The following is a 14,412-nucleotide window of genomic DNA, read 5'->3' as shown; positions in this document are numbered from 1 at the left end:
TTCAGTGTACAGACTCCCACTTATTTCTCCAGTTGTCTGTCTGGCCTCTCATTGTGTCTTCATCCTGACAGTGTCCCAAGTCCAGAGGCTTTTCAATTCGGAGAATAAAGCAACATCCTGTTTCCAGGGGGGTAATAAGGGAGTACCTGGCAGGTGTGTGGAAATAGGTTAGAGGGATCTTGAGGACTAGCTACTTCCTGGTCAGACCTTCAATCTTCCAGTTTTAGTACCTGGCCCACAGTTTCTGAGCCTCTCCATGATCCTTTGGGGAGAACAGGTTGCTGAATTAATTATACCTTCTTCATCTTTTTCAGCTTTTCAGTATATGTTGACATTTCTTCTCCACTATTAATTAGCTCTGCTTTCCCTTATGAATTTATACTGTTTTAAATTACTTACTGTCACCATAGAGAGATTTCAGGAAGAGCAGACATAAAGACATGTTGAGTTGGCCATCTTTACCCATAAATTCTACAACAGATTTTTTTTAAGATTTTATTTATTCATGCATGAGAGATACAGTGAGAGAGGCAGAGACACAGGCAGAGGGAGAAGCAGGCTCCATGCAGGGAGCCTGATGTGGGGCTCTATCCCAGGACCCCGAGATCACGCCCTGAGCCAAAGGTAGACACTCAACCACTGAGCCACCCAGGTGCCCCATTCTACAACAGATTTGAAGCTATATGACTCCGTTCATAGCACAACTTTAGTTATATGACATTTCCTAAACAGAAATGAAGGTTAGAGTACTCTTTTGTTATCTTTTTGGGCATATCAGAAATATATAACTTATTCTCTCCTAAATACAAGTATAGACAATGGTTTGGTATATATATTATTGCAATTGTTTTTATTCTTTCTATATATATATAAAACATTTTATTTCTAAAATAAGATTATTGTTCATACCTTTTTGCAATTTGATTTTTCCCTCCATCAGATATTTTTTTATGTCAATACACATGAACTACCTAATTCTTTTCGGTGGCTAGGTAGTAAGTATTCCATTGGAAAGTCTATTGAAATTTATTATATCATATTTATTGACTGAGCATTACTTTTATTCTTTTTTATGCTTCAGTAAATGTAATACTACCTACAGGAGAATGTTCTAGATTAAATTCCTGGAAATAAAATACTTGGTCAAAGAGCATATTGTTTTCAGGTTTTTTCTTTTTTTAAGATTATTTATTTGTTTATTTACTTGAAAGAGAGAGAGAGTATGTGAGCAGGGGAAGAAGCAGAAGGGCAGGGAAAGGGGAAGGGAGAGAATCATAAGCCAACTCTGCACTGAGCACAGAGCCCATCCTGGGGCTCGATCTCACAACCCTAAGATCATGACCTGAGCTGAAACCAAGAGTCAGACACTTAACCAATTGAGCCACCCAGAAGCCCCCATATTATTTTCAATTTTAGTAGATACAGTCAAGCTCCTCACTCCCAAAAAACTATCTAGTAGTGAACTTGACCTGTTTGCCAAATTATTTTGTCCATATATATGATACATACATACATTTTTTTCAAAGTGCTGTAACTTTTATCCTTGTGAGAGATAATAGACATTCTGATGTAAATGGGTATGTGACATAAGCAGAACTTAACTATAAACCAGACTCTGGGTGACTCAGCAGTTTGGCGCCTGCCTTCAGCTCAGGGTGTAATTCTGGAGACCTGGGATCGAGTCCCACGTCAGGCTTCCTGCATGGGGCCTGCTTCTCCCTCTGCCTGTGTCTCTGCCTCTCTCTCTCTTTCTCTCTCTCTGTCTCTTATGAATAAATAAGTAAAATCTTTAAAAAATATATATTTAAAAAAAATAGAGAGTGAAAACCAGAGTTAAATTTTACATTTTGACATCCAGTAATTACCATTTGATCCTCTGGTCTTCAATAATGAGATATCTTACATATATATAAGATATATCTATATATGTATATATATGTATATGTATGTATGTGTGTGTGTGTGTGTATATATATATATATATATATATATATATATATATATACATTTTTTAAAATTTATTTACGGATCATCAGTAACCTGCCTTTGGACTTTGAAGTGATGGCTTCCTTCTGAGCTCTGCACTGTTCCCTGCCTTATACATCTCCCGTGACACAGAACTGATATCCAGTCAGTCTGGTTGATCTTCCACCCCACAGGTTACTACTGGAGAACCTGTTCAAGTTCTGTCTGCTTTGCTTCTCCAGGAGGAGTCTATGAGTGCCATCCACCTCCTTTCCTGCCTTTCCTTGTCTTTGTGATTTTAGTTTGGAAAGTGCTTATGTTTTAAAAACTCAGGTACTATTTCAGGGGTGCCCGGGTGGTGCAGTCAGTTAAGCGGCTGACTCTTGGTTTGAGCTCAGGTCATCATCTCAGGGTCCTGGGATCGAGCCCCTAGTTGAGCTCCATGCTACGCACTGAATCTGCTTCAGGACTCTCTCTTGCCCTTCCCCACGCTTGTTCTCATGCATTCTCTCTTTTTCTCATAAATAAATTAATTAATTTAAAAAAATAATAAAAATTCATGTAGTATTTCAATGCTCCTTAACTGAAAAGAGGGTGAAAATCTGCTATTAAATTCAGTCTCATTTGAATGCTTTCCACAGAATGTTCAAAAACCAAACATTCAGAAACTGAGAAGAGAATATACCTCTACATACTTTGCTCTGTGGTTCCTCATCTTTCTCTCTTCTTTCTCTTATAGCCCCATCAGTAGCACCTTCGAATGTCACTGTGTCTCTGAATGAATCTAGTCATAAGGTGGATGTCAGATGGATCAAGCCTCCAATCAAGCGGCAGGATGGGGAGCTGGTGGGCTACCGGATATCTCACATGTGGCAGAGTGCAGACACTTCCGTAAGTCTGAACTCTGAAGGAGTTCACTGGTCTCCTAGGATTTGCTCATTTAATACTGTTGTAGAAGCTTTTGTTTTGTTGTGAGAAGATCGGGTTTTATTGAATGAGGCACCTTTTCCTGAATAGTTAAAAAAATTCCAGAGAAGGGATCCCTGGGTGGCGCAGCGGTTTGGCGCCTGCCTTTGGCCCAGGGCGCGATCCTGGAGACCCGGGATCGAATCCCATGTCGGGCTCCCGGTGCATGGAGCCTGCTTCTCCCTCTGCCTGTGTCTCTGGCTCTGTCTCTGCCTGTGTCTTTGGCTCTGTCTCTCCTTCTATCTCTCAAGAATAAATAAATAAAATCTTTAAAAAAAAAAATTCCAGAGAAGCTTTGGGGCTTTTCTTCCTGACTCACTCATCCATTCATATATGTATTCCATAAATATGTTTAGGACCCATTTCCATTATCACTTGATTCGTGACTTCTGGGAACTTGGGCTCTTGTAGGAAGATAGTTGAGAACTACACAGATAACCATAGTGGAAGGTCAAGAAGCTATACAGCTTAGCAGTCCAGCCATTCATAACCCCTTGGAAACTCCAGAGGATGCTTTTCTGAAGAAGAAAGTCAGGGAAGAACCCCAGCCTCATAGAGAATGGCAAGAGGTAACCAGCCTCCAGAGGACAGGGGTAAACCAGCAACAGGTTACCTTAATGCAGCTCCACAGGAGTAGGGATGATGCCTGCATGTGGGTGGGGAGGCAGCTCCCAGACAGGTTCCCTTTCCACTTGGGAAAGGAAGAGAGTTGAGATGACACTGACTTCTTTGTGACACAGGGCATCCTTGGAAAGGCAGACCGCCATCACGCAAAGCAGACTTTTTCCTGATCATCCTAGCCCTGCAGATAGATCAGATTTTAGCATCCTCGTGGCATTTGTGGAGGGCACCACGTGAAAAGTAGTGCAGATACTTGGCAGGAGAGAGGGACAGAGCCAACAGCTGCCCCCGCCGATGATGTTCAAGCTTCATTTCAGTCATTTTCCACCTCATGTCATCCAACTTTTACTGAAACTGCTCTTTCCCTAAAGGGCAGTTGGGATTTCTTCTCTTCCTTCTCCTGACTCAGTTTACCTCTCAGGAAGCAGATTCTTGGAAGCAGTAGGTGATGGAAGTAAAGGAAAAAGAAGAGGGCTTGAAGTCCATGATTTTTTATGCCTCAGAGTGATAACAGAATGTTGTTTGTACAAGTCCAGTCCCTGCTTAGGAGTGTTGCAGCTACCAGAGAAGCCTCTTATTTCTTGGTCTTTTGTCCCAAGGCCACTGTGCAGAGTGCTTATTTGATTAACTGTATCTCTACACTGGCTGAATCAGGGGGATCAAATGCTTCTCTCAGAGAAAAGCTCCTTTCACAATGCTAAACTGTGAACTGTCCATGAAGGTCCATTAATTGTATTTGGGTTCAATAGGATTTTATTTTTCTCTGGTTGGCAGAAGACAGTATTATCAGCAGGCACTTGAGAGGTCTAAAAAAAAAAAACAAAAAACAAAACAAAAAAAAAAACCAGTTTGTTTAAAGAGCTGCAGGTCATCCTGTAGTTGGGGGAATCCATTATTAGAGAGTTTTGGAATTGGCTTCTAAAAGCATCATTGTCGTCTTGGCTAATTCAGAAGAAAATTAGAACAAAGTGAAATGGTTACAGATGTTTAAGGGAAAAAAAGCAAAGTAAAGCCTTTTTTCTCACCTTGCATTGGCAAAACTACCTCTCCACCATTTTTGTTTAACTTTTGAGTCTAAAGCATCTTACCAGTAAGTATGAATGTCATATACATCATTATGAAAATACTATTGCTATGAGATAAGAAGCCATATATGAATGTCGTATACAACTTTAGGATTTGCATTGAATCCTAAAGTTTTCACCTCCTTTCACATCTGTTTGCATTATATTCCTATTTACTAAGTGGGGAGGGGGCTTCTTTATATAGTGCTTCATCATTAATAAGTCAGTATCTGTTCTGTTTCTGAGATGTTCTTTTCGTGCATTAAAAAAGTTCAAAATTAAAAAAAAAAGTATCCTTGACGTCTCCTTCTAGCGTGGGTGAAAGCCACTTGTTTGGCAGGGATCTCTGGAGCTGAGGCGCGTTGAGGGGCAAGGGTGAGGAGCACCTCACGCGCTAAATGCCACCCGCGCCCTGCTGCACTGCGCCTTCTGGTCGCCCTTTGTTCAGAACAGTCCCCTGTGCGGTGAGAACAATACTGCTACAGTCAGGACTGTGACCTTTCCAGTCATTACCTCCTCAGAGATGCTGGATCACCCCACTGAGAACCTCATTTGCATTGCTTGCTATACTTTGTGCATCATGATGGTCTCGTGACAACAAAGGACTCAGTGGCTCACTTTACTTAGGATAACATTCTCTGGGGCAGCTAAGATTCAAGTTCCTGGGCCACAACTGGAGGTAAATAAAAACACTCAAGAAAAGCCAAGCCTGGGAGAACCCTAAAGCCCCTGCCCGAAGTGAGGTTTGAAATGACCTCTGTACCCGTCACCTCTGTCTCCCTCCATTTCAGGAGGGCAAGAGTTAAACACAACTTCATCTCAGAATTGTCCTCTCATTTCCATTTTTAGAAAACTGAAACTAAAGGTATATCTTCTCTGTGCAAGGCAATGAATTGGATATTTTTGGAGGATATTCCCAGGTGTTACTCTAACAAAGGCGGTTTTTTGTATGCAGTTTCAGAGCTTTCTTGGAAGTTATCTTTGGGTGGGTTATTATCTCCCCCGTATGTCACTTTCAAACTAGGAAACTCCTGATATTTACTGTATGCACATTTACTATATCTTGACCTTTTATTGTTCCATTTTTCTTTATATCCCTTGCATTCCAAACCCAAGCTCAAGATCCAAAAGTCAGGATCAAGTGCAATCTATTCTCCTTAAGGTTGGGGCCATGTCTTGCTCATCTTTGTACCATCCGAGCAGAGGACCTTGTTTTCTAGGCATTTATGATGCTGGACTTGATACATGGACCTGACTGATATCCATGCCAGCTGGAGAGTTTCTCTCTGTGATGGGACAGCTTTTTGATGAGTCTGGAGTAGTATTTCCCATCCATTCCCACTCCTATAAGTTGTCTGTAGACCTTTCATGAGAAAAGAATTCAGCAAGCAAGTAAGTTTGTAAAATATTGTATAGTATACCCCTTTCTGGAAGATCCACAGTATATACTGGCAAGTTTAAGTCTCTTTGACATTTTTTGGTAAATAAGGCTGTTTAATTTTGACCCTGAATTGCCCATATGTTAAACAGAGGCTCATTTTTATATGTGTTATTCTTACAAAGCTCATTATTATGGGATTGTGGCTCTAATGCTGGCTTAATTGTGTTTGGAAAGGGTAGAGATGTTAGATCAGAAGAAAGTTTCATAGAAGATTATTACGGGTCTAGAGACAACACAACATATAGAAGTAACCTCTTAAAAGACCTAGAAAAGCCACAGCACATGCAAGGATTCCTTCCTCAGGCCTAGACCACTGCCTCCTGACAAGATGCATGCCTGGATTCTGGCATGTGCCTGCTGCCTCTTCCTTTTCTCGTTGCTCCCTGTCACTCACAGAGGATTTGAGCTTCTGTCACATTCAGGTATGAAGACTAAGTGAGGTTCTCATGGAATAGGCCAGCCAGGGGTCTGGAACACTTCTGAAACCCAAGGAATGATCAAGGATGGGATATTTGGTCTAGAGGAGAAACCTACAGTGGAGATAAATTCTCTTAATCAGTCAAATAAACTTCTTGGTTTGGGGAACTAGACAACCTTGATCATTTTCTCTCATGTATCAAGACTTGAAAGATACTGCAAGGTCACTTCTGTAAGAGGGACCACAGAAAGGGAAAGGTGATCCACATAGAGCACTTTATAGGTGGTATAGGAATAATAATAACCACCACTGATTACTTACTGTGTGCCAGACCGTGCACTAACTGATGTACATATAGGAATTCATTTAAACCTTAAGAAAACACTGTGAGAAAGATATTATTACTTTCAATGTTTTCTTGAGGAAACAAGCTCAGAGATGTTCATTAACTTACTCAGAGACACAAAGCTTAGAATTGGTAGCAATGGGGTAAGAACCCATGCTGGACTGACTTGAGAGCCGGTGCTTTTCAGAGCCCACTACTCCTTCCCAGATGCCCTTGGCTTTCTTCATAATACAGTGTCTCTTGCTTAAATTCTACTCTGTGGCCTCTTAGCAAAAAGAAATAGGAACAGGGCATGTTTGAAGAGTAAGATGCAAGTTTTGCACAAACCCCTGTGAATGTGAAGCCTGCTAAGCAAGTCACCTTTGTTGTTGTAGGATGACAGAAACTTTTATCTCACAGTGTTTTCCCATGAATGTCACCATTCTTTGAGGCAATAGGATGGGCCTGGGCCTTATTCTAAATTAGAGTTATGAATTACAGAGCTGTGAATTCTTACAGAGTTGGTTGGAGATATTAAAGTCTTTGGATAACTGGAAACCAATACCTCTGCAGTTGCCCTAACTCTAGTACCTCTTAATAGGAGAAAGAAATTGTGTCTCCAGAGATGTGCTATTACTTTCCACAGCAAGCACGGTCCACCTGTTTTCTGGGTAGGTAAAGTTGTAATCAGATGTCGTATTATAAATCTGATTATTACCTGAAAAGGCTCTTAGATTTTTAAGTCCTTGAGGTTCCAGGCCTTTGTTGGTGAAGATGAAAAGCTCACAGAATGAGAAAGACGTAGTTAGCCCATGGCGTGTGCCCCAGGACCTGACCACCTCATGCTAGGGAAATGGCCACACCTTCTGTGCTTGGCACCCTGACATCAAGAGAGATAATACACATAGGAGTGGCTCCTACATGTGTCTGGTTTTATTTTTTTTATTTTATTTTTTATTTTTTAAAGATTTTATTTATTTATTCATGATAGAGAGACAGAGAGAGGCAGAGACACAGGCAGAGGGAAAAGCAGGCTCCATGCCGGGAGCCCGACGTGGGACTCGATCCCGGGACTTCAGGATCGCGCCCTGGGCCAAAGGCAGGCGCCAAACCACTGAGCCACCCAGGGATCCCCTTGTGTCTGGTTTTAAATGGATTTCTTTGTCAAATTTTCAAAATTTGACAAAAATCAAAATCAATATTTGGGGGCAGCCCCAGTGGCCCAGGGTTTAGCACCGCCTTCAGCCTGGGGTGTGATCCATGAGATCAAGTCTCATGTCAGGCTTCACGCTGGGTGTGGAACCTGCTTGAGATTCTCTCTCGCTCTGCTCCCAACCCTCCCCCCCCCCGCCCCATCTTACTTGAGCACTCATGTAGTCTCTCTCTCTCTCTCAAAAATAAATACATAAATAAAAACAGGAATCATTTTTAAACTATCATTTAAGGGGCAGCCCAGGTGGCTCCGTGGTTTGGCACCTGCCTTCAGCCCAGGGTGTGATCCTGGAGACCCGGGATCGAGTCCCCCATCGGGCTCCCTGCATGAAGCCTGCCTCTCCCTCTGCCTGTGTCTGTGCCTCTCTTTCTCTCTGTGTCTCTCATGAATAAATACATAAAATCTTTAAAAATAAATAAATAAATAAATAAATAATCATTTAAGGATATTCTTAGAGAAAATGATTACACCTCTACTATAATATTTATCATCCATCTTTCTAATCACTACTTCAGCATTATAGCTCCAGCCCTCAAATGGGAAAATTTTTTATGTATTTCCAAAACATATTAGCTATAAGCAGTGGCTGACATAATTTCCGTACTTCAAGATTCAGAGTGATGACACCAGCAACCATGATGATACCATTGTTAATGAACTTAAGGAATGAGAGGTAGAAATTTCAGAGTTCCTTCTCTGAGTTTTCATAGTAAGTTATAGGACCTATGTGAATAGATATTATCAACTACTGTTAAATTTATTTCCCAAAGGACAATTTTGTTTTAGAGTACCTCTTCTTCTAGGGATTTAATTCTTTCGCAATTATGCATGTCCTTTAATCTTGAGATAACTCTCACAAATGATGTCTTATATTTGAATCCTGGCAGTTGAAAAGCATGAAGCTGGAAGCAGGCTCAGTGGCCCTCACCAGGCATGACATCTTTTGCACTATCAGGAGCTTTTAGGTAGTAAACTGTGTAGTAGACATGTTATTTCTCAGCTGCCAGCTGGACTCACTGCAGAGCTCTCATTTGGACCATGGAATGGCTCTACTTGATTCGTCCCCTCCAAATTAAATAGAGAATGCCAACAAACTCATAGTCAAAACTGGGTTTGCCATAAATAAAATGCTGTATTTCTAAAAAAAAAAAAAAAGATATTGCCCAAATATATAGAAAAATCTTAATTATTGTTTGTTGACTTAATAAAAAAAAAAATCAATGACAGATCTCCTTGGCATGCAGCCCAGTGGCATAGAAAAACCAAGAAATTATAAAGCCCTGTTTTCCCCTTTTATCCCTTGACTGAGGTTATTTCTGAGTCCTGATGATCACTGCTTGTCTAGATTTAGAAAATCTCTTGGCGGCTGACCCAGGTACCCTCTTGGTCATTAATGATGGGACTGCCTTCTCCCTAAGGGCTGAGCTGATCGCACCCTGCACCACTGTTAGAAGTGATCAACAGGAGACAAGGTGACCAGGAAATAAAGTTGCCACCTGAACCAGGCCCCTCCTCATTGTGATCCACACCCATACCGTATGACACTTCTCTCTGTTTCTGTGAAATCAGATTGTCAAAATGCAGAGATTAAAGACATGTTCCTGGGGGGCCTCATTTCAACCTTCACCAGCCCTCCAGTTCCCATTTGAAAAGCCAGCCCCCAACTTAAAATTAGTTTCTTACACCATAGGACAGCATGGTTGAGGTTTGGAAGCAAAGGGGAAAGTGTTATATAAGCACTCAAGCCTGGTTTTGGGGTTTCTTGTGCTGTTGTTGTTATTGTTGTTGTTGCTTTTTCCAAAAATCATTTCCCCTATGTTTTAATGGCACATGTTTCATGGCAGTGGTTATAAACCAAAATAAGTAAAAGTGAAACCAGATTTTTGGAAATTGAGAAAATTGTGCATGTATCACACAGGAGGGAAAAAAAAAAAACAGTATCAGTGTCCTCCTCAAAGTAGATTTTAGTCAAAACTTTTATCATTGCAAGGAACAGGAGCCCATGCCTGTGGGTTCCAGGGAAGTTGGCAGGCGGTCAATGTCAAGGTACAGTGTGGCTCTTGGGCTTTATACTGTGGTGGTTCTGAGGGCAGAGATCTCTAGGGGGGGCATTAACCCTAAGCCTAACTCTTGCCATCCAGCTGCCTATGCTGCATGCTCTTCCCTTCCAGGGGATTCTTTACTGACCATTCTTAGTGCCATGCCCTCATAGACTTAGTTGGCCCAGGCCCCAAGGCCTGAGGTTGCTGTAAGCTCATTCTGCATCCCTGCCCACCTTTTGGTTCTGTTAACTATGGCCTGAGTAAGGAAGGGATGCGGTGGAACCACAGCTGCTGCTCCCTGGGATGTGGGTGGGACGACTTCCCTCAGAAGAATTGTGGGCAAGCAGGCGACGTCCCCTTGGCGCCTCAGAATTTCATCTCCCTTCCTTCCTCTTCTGTCCCCAGAAAGAGCTGTCTGAAGAAGTTGGCCAGAATGGCAGCCGTGCTCAAATTTCTGTTCAAGTCCACAACGCGACATGCACAGTGAGGATTGCTGCCATCACCAAAGGGGGTGTCGGGCCGTTCAGTGACCCAGTGAAAATGTTCATCCCCGCACACGGTGAGAGCCAGGCTCCTTATCAGCTGATAGACTGTGTCAGTCTGGGCGGTGCTCTGATTGCAACAGTGACCCGTTGGCGGGGGCATCTGGTGTTAAGAATGATAAACAAAGGGGAGCCCGAGTGGCTCAGAGGTTTAGAGCCGCCTTCAGCCCAGGGCATGATCCTGGAGACACGGGATCGAGTACCATGTCGGGCTCCCTGCATGGAGCCTGCTCCTCCCTCTGCATGTGTCTCTGCCTCTCTCTCTCTCTATGTCTATCATGAATAAATTAAAAAATCTTAAAAAAAAAAAAAAAGAATGATATACAAAGACCGAAGGAAATTTTTGCAGTGATAAAGATAGTTTTCTCATATACCACTCCCCAGAGCACTGAGACCTGTGAGTCCTCCCACTAGCATTACTACTGATGGGATTAAGTTACGACAAATCACTCAAGCTTTGGTGATGTCTTTCGTGATCAATTGGTACAGAACATGAATCATTGCCTACCAAAGCTGTCCTTACACGGCATTGGGCTCACTGAGCTAAGTGGTCAAGCCTGTGTGCTGCCTTCTGTGGGTTGTTGGAGTGTCCTCTGGCAAGGTGCCACCATGGTGCCCCTGTGGCCCCAAACACTGTACTTGCTTCTGTAGTCCAATGGATCCACCTTTTCTGACTCTCACTCCCCCATTAAACTGCTGTCATAAACTCCATGCACAGGCATCTCTATTGATGTGATTTTTGTATTTACAAGTTCTTGCCAAATATGATCTTTGTACCTGTACCAGACAGCACTTGGGAGTGAGCCATTGAGTGCCTGTCTGTGTGTTTTAGTGACCTTCAAACATGCTGAAATGGAACCATTTTACAGTTCCTGCAGACCATGGGCTGTGTGGTAGTAGTAACTGGTGGTGGCAAGCAAGGTGTGTCTACCTGGTAGAAATTCAGAGGTGATACGATTCTGCTTCTAAGGGCACAGGTTAAAAAAAAAAATCAGACTTTAAGAAGACAGAGCTTTCACCTTTATACATAACAAACTCAAACATTCTACAAAGCTGGGCTATTCCGGCAATCCTTGCTTTGCATGATTCCAACATACCTACATTTCAGCTACCACAATTTGGTTAAATAACACTAGTTTCCCAATCACGTGGTCCAAACTTGAGTTACCATCATGTATTATCTGTGAGTAATTGTGTGAAGTATAAACTTCGCCTCTAGCTGTCTAGTCCACAAACCACTATGTAAATAAATAACAGATGCACATTGTGATCATGGCTAGTCTTATCAGTTGTTTCAAATTCTCTCAGTGGCTGGATACTGCTCTTACTAGATGCATGTGATTTGAATAACTTATTCAGAGGCATCTAGTAAGACCTCTAGCCATGTTGCCTCCTTATCTCCCAGGAGCACACCACACAAGACTTTATAAAAATAAGTTACTGAAAGAGAGAGTCCGTGAACAAAGATAAAGTGCAGCAAAGAAAGTGCAGGAAAGAAAGGAAGAGTGTAAGTGTTGAAGTGAAATTTGAATTGAATGTGGAGTTACGGAAGACACAACTGACCAGCAGTCAAACACTGCTGCCATTTGACTGACTAGCTCTGCAGCCAGGGAACACGGTGAAGGTGACTTTACAATGTGAGCGAAGTGGCTATGCCAGAAAGAAGACGTCCCCGAGGAAGTTAAACTAGCAAAAATCTTCATATAGAGGAACTCTCACAACATTGAAAACACAACGTTGAAAACATAAAGGGTAAAATGTTGGGAATGAATCCAAACCCAGAAAGGAGTATGAGAATTCTCCAGGGCATAGAAAATATATTCTTGGTATATCATAAGTTATGTGACCAGAAGAAGATAAGTACTATTCAAATCACTCTGGATCAGTATTTTACAGAGAAATGCAATTTTTTATTCTCAATATTTCTAGTGTCTTAAATTAAATATGAGTAAATATGAGTTTTACCATGTTTTTCAATTCCTTACACTTTCATAACTGATGCGAAGAGAGTCACCCAGTGATTATTAGAATCACTGTGCATGGTCCCTGCTTGCACCATCAGAGTGAGGACTGCCTGCATATGTTGATCACAAAATATAAAAGGACTAAGTTCTAGAGCTTTTGACTGTCTTCTTTCCCTATTACAAGCCAACGTGTCTTATGTATTCTAGATCTCAAAGAAATGTTTTCAATTATTGATTCTGTTGGTATTTTACTAGGCTGGGTAGATTTTGCCCCCTCGTCAACCCCAGCACCTGGCAATACAGATCCTGTGCTCATCATCCTTGGCTGCTTTTGTGGATTTGTTTTGATTGGGTTAGTTTTATACATTTCTCTGGTCATCAGAAAAAGAATCCAGGAGACAAAGTTTGGGTAAGTGTCCCAGCTTCAAATGTTTTGCCTAGGGTTATCATGTGCTTGTTATGCCAACTCATAATGCCTCTCCTGCTGGCTCAGCTCCTCATGTTGTGCCCAGCTGGGTCCCCTGTCTTATGTCCATCCTGGGGGCAGGCAGTTTCCTTGCCTAGGCCAGTCCTACAGAGGCAGCCAGTGGTGAAAGCTGGTCTTAAAAGGGGCTCATTTATGGAGGAGAGCATTAATAGGCCTTCAGTATTCAAACTTACTTGCCATAAAATGAGGATTTTAGTTGGAAGACTTCAAAATAATGCTAATTCTTTTTTAAAAAAACAGATGAAATGAGGTACCTGGGTGGCTCAGTCAGTCAGGCGGCTGCCTTCAGCTCAGGTCATGATCCCAGGGTCCTGGGATTGAGCCCATGTGAAGCTCCCTGCTCAGCGGGGAGTCTGCTTCTCCCTCTGACCCTCTCCCTTGCTTGTGCTGTCTCTCTCTCTCTCTCTCTCTCTCTCTTTCAAATAAATAAATAAAATCTGTTTTTAAAAAACCAAACATGTATAGATAAAAAGGCTGGAAAGAAGTTCACCAAAGCATCAGCAATTCTGGATAAGTGTGGACGATTCTACGTTTTCTTTTTTTGCTATATTTTATACATTTTCTGTAGTGATCAGTTAGTTTTCTAATAGAGAAAAACTTTATATTTTCACACTCAAGTGTAAAAGAAGTTCTTGTTCTGATTTTCTATACATCTGACTTTTATAGCAGTAGTCCAGTATCAACAAAAATGGGCAGGCACGTGAAGGCAAGCTAGGAAAAGAAGGGTATGTGTGCAAATTTGTTTCTGACTCAGTTTTCTACTCCAGTGCCTCTGTAGTGAATTTGAATTTCCACGAAATCCAGTTTACCACTCATGGGACAGAGGAAGAATTCTGTAAAAGGCAGGTTGTTGACAGCCTAGAATGGGACAGAGTGAGGGAAAGTGAGTGACTCTGTTTTGGAGGGAGCTGAGCAACTTTTGTTCATTGCTACATCTTAGGAATGCTACTATAATGTTCCATTCCAGGACTTTCCATTGCCATGGAGGGGGGCTTGAGAGTGGAGGGTAGACTACCCTTTATTTGTGCCCATCCTAGTCTTAAGGGTTGGGTACCTTCAGTACTTACTAACTCTATCCTTATCATTATTATATCTTAGTATGTAGATTCTGACTGTTTTAAAGAAATGACAAAATCTGATCTAAATCCTGAACATAGAGTTGACTGAAATGCACCCCAGAGTCAAGGTGTGGCTCACTGTGAAACAGGTACAGAGAACCTTTGCAAAAGTTGTAAGATAGCTCAGTAAAATGTATTGAAGGCCCCCTAGGTGATAGCCTGGGTACAAGACTGAACCAAAGCAAGCACTGCTCCTGCCTTCTGAGTGCTTACAGTTAACGGAGAATCAAGCAGTAATCACAAATA

At 41.9% G+C, this 14,412-nt stretch overlaps 1 protein-coding gene across 2 annotated transcripts in view; it reads left to right on the top strand.

Annotated features, from left to right (window-relative positions):
* Positions 1-14,412, top strand: part of MERTK (MER proto-oncogene, tyrosine kinase) — a 113,195-nt gene that overhangs the window by 71,593 nt on the left and 27,190 nt on the right. For both annotated transcript variants that reach the window (XM_041754787.1, XM_041754788.1), the window contains exons 8-10: positions 2,705-2,856; positions 10,461-10,614; positions 12,817-12,970. In XM_041754787.1, the coding sequence (XP_041610721.1) occupies positions 2,705-2,856; positions 10,461-10,614; positions 12,817-12,970 (460 nt within the window). The remainder of the gene's footprint in view (positions 1-2,704; positions 2,857-10,460; positions 10,615-12,816; positions 12,971-14,412) is intronic.

The sequence above is a fragment of the Vulpes lagopus genome, chromosome 5, assembly GCF_018345385.1.
Source record: "Vulpes lagopus strain Blue_001 chromosome 5, ASM1834538v1, whole genome shotgun sequence".
NCBI lineage: Eukaryota > Metazoa > Chordata > Mammalia > Carnivora > Canidae > Vulpes > Vulpes lagopus.
This window is presented reverse-complemented; position numbering and strand designations above follow the sequence as displayed.